General features: G+C 41.2%; 1 protein-coding gene across 1 annotated transcript in view; it reads right to left on the bottom strand.

Annotated features, from left to right (window-relative positions):
* The window catches only part of MYO10 (myosin X), a 457,089-nt gene that overhangs the window by 228,624 nt on the left and 215,103 nt on the right, over positions 1-13,362 (bottom strand). The window contains exons 4-5 of the mRNA XM_063922946.1: positions 11,846-12,033; positions 1,039-1,173 (exon numbers count right to left, since the gene is read on the bottom strand). Of these exons, the coding sequence (XP_063779016.1) occupies positions 1,039-1,173; positions 11,846-12,033 (323 nt within the window). The remainder of the gene's footprint in view (positions 1-1,038; positions 1,174-11,845; positions 12,034-13,362) is intronic.

Below are 13,362 nucleotides of genomic sequence, written 5' to 3'. Positions count from 1 at the left end.
ATGGATTTTTGTTAGTAAATCACGGGTACTTGAATGTGACCCCTGTTATTTTATAGTCTGTGCTAGAAACATGACTGACATTAAATTAGAAAAATACCACTGTTGGAGTTTAGTAAACTAATGGTGTTGTCATTCACATTCCAATACTGTATGTGGCCAGCTAGATGGTGAAGGGACATGGAGCAGGACCTGACAAGGTAGATGGTATCTCATTAGGGGTGACTCCTTTTACACAGACGAAAACTGAACAAGGCACTGGTAATGGCTGCCAGGGATGGTGCAAATAGCAATACATACAGGAGGCCTACTATGCTTGTATTCAGCTAACCTGCTGCTTTTCCCCACCAGAAACCTGAATTTCAGAGGAAGACCAAAATATCTAAGTTAAAGGGGTAAATTTACTAAAGCTTCTAAAAATGAAAAGTGGTGATGTTGCCCGTAGCAACCAATCAGATCCTGTCTATCATTTTCCAGGATGCAATGTAGAAATGAAAGACATAATCTGATTGGTTTCTATGGGAAACATCACCCCTTTTCATTTTTAGCAGCTTTAGTAAATTGACCACAAAAAGTTTTGATATAGATGGGCTGTAACACTACCATTTATAATTCCTTTTTAATTTCAGACCTCTGCTGTGTTTAGGCTTGACCCCTTGTTTCTGGGCCCCTGTTGAGGTTCCCGGGTTACTTAGTGCACACCAGCCAAAAGTGAGTAGATGTACATCAATCCATCGTCAACATATATGTAACATAGTAACATAGTATCTGAGGTTGAAAAAAGACAATTGTCCATCGAGTTCAACCTATTTGTGGTCTCCTATGCATGATGATTTGACTAAAATTTCTGACTGATGCTGCTGTCAGTATACATAGTGGAGTTAATACTGCATGGGAAAACTAAAATTGCTCCAAAACAATTATTGTTTATGGACCATACAAAATAGCTAAAAATACTTGCAGCCCTTGAGCTGCCAGAAACACTCGCAAGCCTACCTGTGACCTGCTAGGAGGACTTCATAAATACATTATCATTATTACCTGCTTTCCAATATTGCTTGTTCTACGCTGGCTGTTTTTTCTTTTGAGGAAACTTCTAGGGAATGTTGGCTCATTGCAGAAAGGTACTTTAAAATTAGTTTTGTGCTTTCTGTCTTTCCTGCCCCACTTTCACCACTGAAAAAAAAAAATATTATACATTAAAACATACCTAATAAATGTTTGTATCTCGAACATAGTTGAACACAAACTAGAGTCACTTAAAAAAGGATTGTCCAACAGAGCAAAATTTGGTGATCTTCTTCTGAACACTTAATGAACAGCCTATAATCCGTATGAGACCTACTGTAGCATTCTTTGTGGCTTACTGGAAACAGAGAATATGCTAGAGTACCAGGATAGAAATACTACAACTGTAATTCTGTCCCAGTGTCCTGGGGCCCTCACTTGACTTTCGCCACCTCCCAAGTGACACCCAGTCAGGGAGGTCAGTTTGGCAGTGATCTGCACTGTTTCCCGGCTGGACTGTCACTATACAGCAAAGCTTAGTGTTGTTAATGAGAAGTTATCTCATAAGGTTTGCTGTCTAGTATTCAGCAGAGGTAAGTAATATGCTGGGGATAAGTGTTACGTTGAGGGGTGAATGTGTTGCTTTATTGGTGAGGAGGAAATGTCATAAACTATGGAGGTTTGGCAGACAATGCGTTACAGGGGTGTGGAAGAAATGTCTTACTACAGAAGTCATTGGGCAGGAAACAGCTGGATCATCATGCAACCTAGCGCCCACTGGGAACTAAATTGTGATTGGGCAAAAACTGGTATGCTGCCTAAGACCCGAGAAGGTATAGCTATGGGGAGGGTGCAGTGGTAGGGTAAAGTATATGTTACACAGGGGGGAGGTGTAGAGTAGATGTTCTACCCCAGAAGTGAGGATGACATGTGCTACTATAACAGAACAAAGGAAGGATGAAAAACAAATATATTACCACTGTAGTGAGGAGGGGATATGCAATGACGGAGAGGCTTTGCCGGGACAAATGCCTATGCACATGTGCTTCCACTGGCTGTGCATGCGTATTGTACTGAGACCTTTTGTCACAAGTGCTACATTTCTGACGAAGGAAGAAAACCACTGAATAGGAGTGGGATTTTCAGTTTGACCAATTAATATATTTGGGCACATGTATTAAGCCTGGAGAAGTGCTAAAGCAATGATCAAGCAGTGATAAGTGCAAGGTGATAACGCACCAGCCAATCAGCTCCAATATGTAAATGAACAGTTAGGAGCTGATTGGCTGATGCGTTATCACCTTGCACTTATCACTGCTTTATCACTTCTCCAGTCCTAATACATCTGCCCCTATGTGCACAACTGCATTATGTATCAGTTTTATACACACCAAACCTAATGCTGCAAGTGCACCACCTGCCCCTATCATCAACTTATAACTTAAAGGTGGTAATGTAATAGCCTGCAAGAAGCAGGAAGTGCGATACTTTGTGCGAGTTCTCCCATTTCTTTTAAAGTACCAATCATTTACATGGAAAAACCAGGTTGAAAAACAACAAAGAAAACCAATGCTGCTGCTTTATTTGTAACCACAGTAGTGCTGTGATGAGGAATGAAAATGAGAGTTATCAAATGATCTGAACAAAGCATAAATGATATTACACAAAGTGCTGTGACTTCAGCTCATTAGAGTCACATCAGAACACAAAAATCAACCAGCCTTTATATTGGAACCACTAAATATTATTGGGCATCCTTACTAACAAAGTGCCAAAAAATCTAAATGAGATGTAACTTATAGCAATCAATCAATCAATCAATCAATCAATCAATCAATCAGTAATTCGCATTGAGTGATCTAAATAGGCCAATTGGTTGGTACGGTTTACTGCACATTTTCAGGGTTTTTTTCTGGTTAATAAAAGTATTAATTATGGACAAGTTGGATTCTTGTACAGGGTGCTAGCAGACCTGGGGCTGGCCCTGCTTATGACTGGAGAGGTGGAACGGAACAGTGAAGTGTTGAATACAGCAAAGGTCTGTTAACACCAATGCGGCACATGCACACCAGCAAATATGCGAATATACACCTGATGGAGATATAAATGAGATATGCTACAAGGCACAACTACATTTACGATGATAAAGATGCAGATCTATGATAATAAAGATGATGATGAATGATACCATTAACACTTAACACTGGATGACTGTGAATCACCTCAGTAGCTGACAACACTACATTAATTGATCTGAGTTATATTAGCTACCTGAACAGATGCCTTTTTATCCCTTTCAGCAGAGGATATATTTCTATGATGCAGGTGTCTGCTCAGGACAAAAACTTTCTGAAAACCCTGGAAAATGGACAAAAACTGTTGTTTGGATAAATTGGTTAAATCAGTGATTTAACCAATTAGTCTGAACAATTGATTTTGTCCATTTTGCAGTGTTTGGGAGCAAATGGTCGATTGTAATTTGCTTCCATACATTATCAGATTTTCAATCCAACCAGCCAGATTGGACAGATGGTCTGCCAGATTATATGATGGGATACGGTCGTTAGGTCGACAGTCATTAGGTCGACCACTGAAGGTCGACATGGGCATTAGGTTGATGACATGGGCATTAGGTTGACATGGGCATTAGGTCGACAGGTCAAGAGGTCGATATGAGTTTTTCACAATTTTTTTAATTTTTTTACTTTATCATACTTTACGATCCACGTGGACTTCAATTGAGAACGTTAACCTTGCTCAAAGCATGGTGAGCCAAGCGAGGGGAAATGTTGCACTAATTGGGGTTCCCTGTCACTTTACAAAGAAATCGACACAAAAAAGTCCAAAAACTCATGTCGACCTTTTCACCTGTCAACCTAATACATGTCGACCTAATGCCCATGTCGACCTAGTGCATGTCGACCTAAGTTGTGTCGATCCAACGACGCATACCCTTATATGGTATACTGTATGCCCAGCTTTAAAATCTTGTATTTGCACATGGCAGATATTCACAATTTTCCATATGCTTTAATTCCAGCATGAATTATGCTCATTTTATGTACAATTTTGGATTAGGCTCACAGTGCTTCTTCTTTCCAGACACTAGGTATAAAGGTTTTAAACATCTTGGCTTTTCTGGCATTAATCTATGGCTGTCTAGCATTTCTTTTGAGATTGCGGCTTATTAAGGTCATTCTAATAGCTGATTAGTTGCTATATATTACTATCTACGTGACTTTACAGTGTGCACACCATTTTGATTAATATCATTTGGTTATAAGAAATCTCTCTAATCAATATGCTACAGTTATGTTGCTTTATATTTTACGGTACTTACAAGATAACTCATGATGCAATACTCAAAATTATCTAATTCTTAATTAAACACTATCTCTGCTTCAAGTTAAGCTAAAAAAAAGTAGTCAAAATATGTCTGTAATATCTTTATCAACCTATAACAGGCATTCCCAACTTCGGTCCTCAAGGCACATTAACAGTCCAGGTTTTAATTATATCCATGTTTGAGCCCAGGTAACTTAAAAACTACTTCAGTTATTGTGATTTAACCATCTGTGCTGAAGCCGGGATATCACAAAAACCTGCACTGTTAATGTGCCTTGAGGACTGAGGTTGGGAATGCTTGATCTATAAACATGTTTAAATCTGTTTACAGCCACAAGGGGGCGATAAATGCTTAAGACTTCAAAATGCCTGGCTAAAAAAAAAAAAAAAAAGATTAAAAAGCTCACACATTAGATTTGCCTATTTATTTCAGGATTGTGTTTCATGGTTGGATATCACCCTAAATCGTCTCAGCAGAGTTATTTTAGGACAAACCATTCCCAGGAAGCTAGCTAATCAGCAAAGAGCTGCTACCAGCAAACCCACTGGATTTATAACCGTTTTCTTCAGTGTCTGATGTGCCAAATAGTTTTCATTTGAAAACTATTTTCTACCTAGGAAAGGACGCACATTCCTTAGGTGCCAAACCCCGATATACACATTTGTTAACACTAATACATAAAAAGTGATTTGCCAATCAAAATTTATAAAAAAATATTCCACGGTGTTTTACAATTTGGAACATACAAAAAAACATACAGTAACCGGCTAATCACAGACAGACAAATACAAAGACAAAGCGCTCACAATCTTACAATCTATAGGGAAATAACAGCTAAATGACGCTAACTGCATATTGGGGGTAATTCCAAGTTGATCGCAGCAGGATTTTTGTTAGCAATTGGGCAAAACCATGTGCACTGCAGGGAAGGCAGATATAACATGTGCAGAGAGAGTTAGATTTGGGTGGGGTGTGTTCAATCTGCAATCTAATTTGCAGTGTAAAAAAAAAAAGCAGCCAGTATTTACCCTGCACAGAAATAAAATAACCCACCCAAATCTAACTCTCTCTGCACATGTTATATCTGCCTCCCCTGCAGTGCACATGGTTTTGCCCAATTGCTATCAAAAATCCTGCTGCGATCAACTTGGAATTACCCCCATTGTTCCATTCTAACTGCAGTGGGAAAAGTGCTTCATGTGGCTATGTCATCCAGTTACACAGTGCTTCATGTGGCTACGTCATCCAGTTACACAGTGCTTCATGTGGCTACGTCATCCAGTTACACAGTGCTTCATGTGGCTACGTCATCCAGTTACACAGTGCTTCATGTGGCTACGTCATCCAGTTACACAGTGCTTCATGTGGCTATGTCATCCAGTTACACAGTGCTTCATGTGGCTACGTCATCCAGTTACACAGTGCTTCATGTGGCTACGTCATCCAGTTACACAGTGCTTCATGTGGCTATGTCATCCAGTTACACAGTGCTTCATGTGGCTACGTCATCCAGTTACACAGTGCTTCATGTGGTTATGTCATCCAGTTACACAGTGCTTCATGTGGCTACGTCATCCAGTTACACAGTGCTTCATGTGGCTACGTCATCCAGTTACACAGTGCTTCATGTGGTTATGTCATCCAGTTACACAGTGCTTCATGTGGCAATGTCATCCAGTTACACAGTGCTTCATGTGGCTACGTCATCCAGTTACACAGTGCTTCATGTGGTTTTGTCATCCAGTTACACAGTGCTTCATGTGGCTACGTCACCCAGTTACACAGTGCTTCATGTGGCTACGTCATCCAGTTACACAGTGCTTCATGTGGCTACGTCATCCAGTTACACAGTGCTTCATGTGGCTACGTCATCCAGTTACACAGTGCTTCATGTGGCTACATCATCCAGTTACACAGTGCTTCATGTGGTTATGTCATCCAGTTACACAGTGCTTCATGTGTCTACGTCACCCAGTTACACAGTGCTACATGTGGTTATGTCATCCAGTTACACAATGCTTCATGTGGCTATGTCATCCAGTTACACAGTGCTTCATGTGGCTACGTCATCCAGTTACACAGTGCTTCATGTGGCTACGTCATCCAGTTACACAGAGCTTCATGTGGCTACGTCATCCAGTTACACAGTGCTTCATGTGGCTTCGTCATCCAGTTACACAGTGCTTCATGTGGTTATGTCAGCCAGTTACACAGTGCTTCATGTGGCTACGTCATCCAGTTACACAGTGATTCATGTGACTACGTCATCCAGTTACACAGTGCTTCATGTGGTTATGTCATCCAGTTACACAGTGCTTCATGTGGCTACGTCATCCAGTTACACAGTGCTTAAGGTGGCTACGTCATCCAGTTACACAGTGCTTCATGTGGTTACGTCATCCAGTTACACAGTACTTCATGTGGTTACGTCATCCAGTTACACAGTACTTCATGTGGCTACGTCATCCAGTTACACAGAAGTGTTGATTTGGTGGTCAGTGGGTTGTTTAAGAATAGGATGGGAATAAATAAAAGTGAACTGTGTAAAGGGGTGGTAATCGGGTAGAGGAGCATACAGGGGTCATTTGGAGAGCTTTTCACAAGAGGTGAGCTTTCAGGAACATAATGGTTTGGAGGCTGGAGGAATGTCTTGTCGTAGGTGGCATTCAGTTCCGAAAAGGCTCTATAACCAGGAATGGGAGCTGGTAATGCGTAATGCGTGTGCAGGTAATGCGCGTGAATTAGAGACATAAATCTGGCACAGAATGTAGGGGTCAAGCTGGGAGATATTTTGCAACAAGTGATTACATGTATGTTAGTGTAGTTTTATTTATGGCTTAGTATGTTGGTGAATTTGGGAAAATACAAGCAATATAAGGATTGACAGAGCGGAGCAGCAGAAGAACATCTAAAGAGTCTAGCGGCTGCATTCAAAATAGTCAGTGCAAGATTATGTCAAGGATGATACCAGAGGCCTTTTAAGAGAGGAGGGTGCCCGTGTGCAGACTCCGGGTGGGCCCCCTCCTCTCCACAGCACCGTAGGCTCCGGCATCGAACCGGAGTCTTCTGCGCATGTGCAGGTCTCCGGAAACATGGTGCCCGCCATGGTTTGGAGACAAATTTTGAACTGCGCATGCACAGTGCCAATATTTGCTTGGATTTTTGCTGCAAATGCAACGGCTGTAGTGCTAGTCGCAGGACTCCAGAAAGGTAATTATAAACAACATGCGTGCACCCATGATAGAAACGCCAATGGATGATACCTAATGAAAAAGCTTGAGATGTAGGGCTTATTGTCAGGTTGTCAACACAGATAAGAGATAGGTTGTGTCTATTAACTGGTGGGATATACTGTAGATCACTTTATTACTACACTATGCCAACCTTCATACAACCTTTCAACTGTCCAACTTTTCTAACTAAAATAGCACTCTATACACCTAACTTTTTCTTTAGACCAGCCATCTTCTTTCAAACTGAAAGATTTTGACATGATTCTGATTGTGATGTAGGTAGACACCACCTAACTACTTTTATTGCTAAAACAGAGAAAAATATAATTACAAATAATAATGGTAAATAATGGAAAAATAATTTCACAGATTCTTAAGTTTTTGGGGGTCATTCCGAGTTGTTCGCTCGCTAGCAGATTTTAGCAGCATTGCACACGCTAGGCCGCCGCCCTCTGGGAGTGTATCTTAACATAGCAGAATTGCGAACGAAAGATTAGCAGAATTGCGAATAGAAAATTCTTAGCAGTTTCTGAGTAGCTCGAGACTTACTCCTACCTTGCGATCAGCTCAGTCCGTTTCGTTCCTGGTTTGACGTCACAAACACGCACTGCGTTCGGCCAGCCACTCCCCCGTTTCTCCAGACACTCCCGCATTTTATGCTGGCACGCCTGCGTTTTTCCGCACACTCCGAGAAAACGGTCAGTTTCCGCCCAGAAACACCCACTTCCTGTCAATCACACTCCGATCATTTCAACGATGAAAATTCTTCGTTCGGACGTGAGTAAATCTACTAAGTTTTGTGCTAAAATACTTAGCGCATGCGCACTGCGTACCATGAGCATGCGCATTTTTGCCTTAATCGCTCCGTTGCGAAAATCGGCAACGAGCGACCAACTCGGAATGACCCCCTTTGTGACGCACTGCCCTTATACAGAGGCTTGTTACCACCTGCCCTCCCCCCTCCACAGCAGCGCTTGCTACACTTCCCTCCTTCATGATAGCACTTGTCACACTCTATACAGCACCCACATCCCCACCCCCCCGCTGCCCAGTGGGCCTTGCCACCTCCCACCCCACTTTGCACAGCAGCACTTGCCACACTATCCACCACTGCACAGCAGCTCTTGCCACCTTCTCTCTACTTTTTGCACAGGAGTGCTTGCAACACTATCCCCCACTGTGCAGCAGTGCTTCCCACACTATCCCCAGCAGCTCTTGCCACTTTCCCCTTCCTTTTTGCACAGGAGCGCTTTCCACACTATCTCCCACTGTACAGCAGCGCTTGACACACTATCCTTCACTGTACAGCAGCGCTTGCCGCCTTCCACCTTCTTTCTGTACAGCAGCACTTGCCACACTATCCCCCACTGTACAGCAATGCTTATCAACTTCTCTCTCCTTTCTGCACAGCAGCACTTGACACTATCCCCCACTGTACAGCAACGCTTACCAACTTCTCTCTCCTTTCAGCACAGCAGCACTTGCCACACTATCCCCCACTGTACAGCAGCGCTTACCAACTTCTCTCTTCTTTCTGCACAGCAGCACTTGACACTATCCCCCACTGTACAGCAGCGCTTACCAACTTCTCTCTTCTTTCTGCACAGCAGCACTTGCCATACTATCCCCCACTCTACAGCAGCCATTGCCCCTTCCCCTTCCTTTCTGCACAGGAGCGCTTGCCACACTCCAGAATGTTCACCAATTTCTGTTAAAATTTCAATTTTACCACTGAAATGATTATTGTCCAAATTATTTGTAGATATTAAACATGTTTTATATCTCCTGCTAGTTGGACCAACTGTTTTCAGTCGATTCCCAGCATGTGAGAGCAAACGGTCAGTTATCATTTACTCCCAACAAGTTGGCTGGTTGGAAAGATAACATAGGTCAGCGAAATTGAAGGTATTGAAAGCTTTTTTAATAATACTTTTATAGTCTTAATTATACTCCTGTGTACATCAAGAAATAGCATATAAAAAAAAATTACCACATCACATTTACCTATAAGGGGGTTACATACATTTTTAAGAAAAAACAAGTTTAATTGTTCTTGACATATTTAATGTGAAATACGAAGAAGTGTAGATGATATCACTGTGTTTTTGTCTTAATTACATAATAAAATAACAATAAAATCAAACAATAATAGAAACAAAATCATAATTATTGAAAAAATCGTTGATATCTTTTTTTTTGTCTTCAAACTTAATTTTGTCGCTTTTCGGTTATAAGTTTTTTCTGTGTCGTCTCTGTGTATCATCCAGCAGTAGTCAGCCATCATGCTGACGTCCCAATGACCCTGGTATCTTCTTTCTACATCTTTAATGTCTTGGTGGAACCGTTCACCCTGTTCTTCACTGTAGTCGCCGAGATTATTCGGGAAATGCTCAATATGGGAATTCAAAAAATTTACCTTTAAACTCATATTGCAGCCAAGGCTTCTGTAACTATTAAGCATTTCCCTGACACTTTCTTTGTAGTTTGGATTCTTGACATTGCCTAAAAATTTTGAAATCACTTGTTTGAACGAAGTGCAAGCCGAAAGATGTGGTGGTAGGCAGGGGTTAAAATGAGTCGGCACAGGGCAAAACTGTGTTGCATCTGTTATATATGGTTCCCCCTCGCCAGCTCACCTTGCAGTTGTACTGTAGCTGTTGTGTGTGTGCAATGTTCCTTTAGACAGTATGGGGTTTAGGCCCTTTGTAAATTTCAGCTCCAGGCCATGTGGACCTTAATCTGGCACTGGGCGAGGGGAAATTTTATGACGAGAACTGAATTGCAACGTTCTATACTACCGACTGAATTAATTTAAGACAATGTTTTATAATAAATGTAGGCAGAAGACATTTATTACTTTAATGAATATGAAAAAAATTACTTATTCATAAATACACGTTTTGCAGAAAAACGTGATGTGATATGCAAAATCGGGAGTCATATTCGTGTTCAGAAACCAAAAATCACATAAATTTGTTACAAAAACTTTTTAATCGCAGACCTGTGTAATTATTATACGGCCAGTTGTAGCAGCACTTTCCACAGCTGGCAAGTAAAATATGTAAAATATTCACTGTCTATAAAAATATATTCACCAAAACCAATTCATTATCACAGGCTATGCATACTGTATGAAGGAATAAGGAATGTGTTGAAGCGGGTGTGGTATGGAAGGTCGACCACACTTAGGTCGACAGTGTCTAGGTCGACCAGAACTGGTCGACGGTAACAAGGCCGACAGGGATTCTAGGTCGACATGTTCTAGGTCGACAGGTCAAAAGGTTGACATGAGTTTTTTTAATGTTTTTTGGTGTCGTTTTCTCCGTACAGTGACCGGGAACCCTAATTAGTGCACTGTGTCCCCTCGCATGGCAAGCGAACTTCGGGCAACGTTACTATTCCTGATCATAGTCCACGTGGATTGTTAAGTATGAAAAAGTAAAAAAAAAAAGAAAAAAATTGTGAAACACTCATGTCGACCTTTTGACCTGTCGACCTATAACATGTTGACCTAGAGACCCTGTCAACCTAGTTACTGTCGACCAATAGTGGTCGACCTAGACATTGTCGACCTAGAGACCGGATACCGTTGAAGCATAATCAGACATCCCCTAGTATAGGAGACAGCATTCTGTACTCTAGGTAGCAAACACTGTAAATTCAGATGCATTTTGTACAGACATCTCAATACATCTACTGGAAGTGGTTATGTTGTTCACAAGAGATAACAGAAACTATGATAACAGATAAGGAGAGATCTACAGTAAACAGGAGTTTGAAGCTCAAGTGTCTGTATAATTGTTCATTTCTATTGTCACTAAACCTCTAGGTGACTTTTATTACACCTTTATTTTATTACTTCTATATTACATTGACACACATATTGTAGTGATCTAAAATTAACTTGTTCCTGAGATTTCTGGATTGCTACTTCAAAAATAAAAAAGCATCCTTTTCTATACACATGGTGAATGTGTAAATCATCCATTTAACTAAGGTCTCACAGCCGCTGGCATTAAATGCATTTTACGCAACGCTGGAATATTTGCTGAACACATGTAGACAGATTTAACACTAGAAATGATTGTTTATTGTGTTACAACACATCATAATTAGTCATGCGGAAAAACATAACAGCACAAGAAAAAACATCTTACAGTAGATTTTCTTTCACATTTCTGTAAATGAAGAATGATGTTACTCTGTCACCAAGCAAATGTTCCAACAAGTGGATAGTGGTAAGAAGACGTCTGTTACTTACCTGATGAGAACACATTGGCTGTCATGGCGCTTCCATAGGCAGCGGTAACACTCATTGGCCACAGCAAAGATGTGCGGAGGTATTTCCCCCATGTGGTGCCTGCTGTACAGCTCCACTGTGTTATGGTCATACAGACCAGGAATCAGCTTGTATGGGTTGACAGAAGCAAGGATGGAGCCAATGTATGTCTGAAACAAAGTAGAAGATGACAACATCACTAACACTGAGGTGACATGTCACAGCAGGGATGTGCTTTCTCCTGGTGCTTGGTTTTTAGGATCTATTTTCATGGCTTTTTCGTGGGACTCAGTGATCTGAAAAGACTGACAGCTTTAAAATGATACAGTCATATCTGATAATGAGAAACACAATTCAGGACTGGCAAAGTACAGTAATTCATAAGAAAAAGGACACATGGTGACACACTGGCTAGCTCGTTTCCGCACACGCAGGGTCATGGGTTCAATCCAGAGCCCTATCTGTGTGGCATTTGCATGTCCTCCAAAGTCATAACCTAGAAGATTAATTGGCTTTTGACATAATTAACTCTAGGGTGCGTGACTGGGGATGTGGTCAATTTACCTACAATCAAAATCCCTCGGTCAGAATCCCGACAGCCATTGACCGACAGTCAAAATCACGACAAGGTCAAAATACTGACATGGTCAAATACCGACATTTAAAACAATGACAAGATCAAAATACCGACATTTAAAATGTCGACAGGTCAAAAAGTTTTTCATGATTTTTATTATTGAAACTGACTTGTTCACTTTACCATCCCAGTGGACCCAGAGGGGGAATATAATACGGCGCAGCGAGCCATGCGCAGGGATGCGGTACACTTATATGATGTCCATGTCAACCTATGTCGACATACACACCAAAAAACAATGACTTTTTGACCTGTTGACATTTTAAATGTCGGTATTTTGACCTTGTCTGTATTTTAAATGTCGGTATTTTTACCTTGTCAGTATTTTGACCTTGTTGGGATTTTGACTGTCGGTCAGTTATTGTTGGGATTTTGACCATTGGTATTTTGATTGTAGGTATTTCATACTGATTCCGTGTGAATGATAAAAACCACTGGTGCAGGGACTTATGTGAAACAGAATTATCTATAAAGTGCTGCATAATATCTAGGCGCTATATAAATAAGGTCAGAAATCAATGCTACATAATGAAATATATAAGTGCTAGGTACAAGCCCCTCAAAATAACAGAGCAGCATAACAGTAATGTCAACGTCGGCGACTGTGCGCGTCCAAACGGAGCAACACTTGAATTGCTCCGCTGTGCCGCCAGCACGTGTTTTGTCGGATTCCACGGCCAAATCCGACAGGTTTTGGCCACGTTTCCAACAATGTCAATCCGACTTTAAAAAAAGTCAGATTGGCATTGTCGGGAACGGCCAAATCCGACATAGGCACTGCAGGGGAGGCAGATATAACATGTGCAGAGAGAGTTAGATTTGGGTGGGTTATTTTATTTCTGTGCAGGGTAAATACTGGCTG

Source organism: Pseudophryne corroboree, chromosome 5, assembly GCF_028390025.1.
Source record: "Pseudophryne corroboree isolate aPseCor3 chromosome 5, aPseCor3.hap2, whole genome shotgun sequence".
Classification (NCBI taxonomy): Eukaryota; Metazoa; Chordata; class Amphibia; order Anura; family Myobatrachidae; genus Pseudophryne; species Pseudophryne corroboree.
This window is presented reverse-complemented; position numbering and strand designations above follow the sequence as displayed.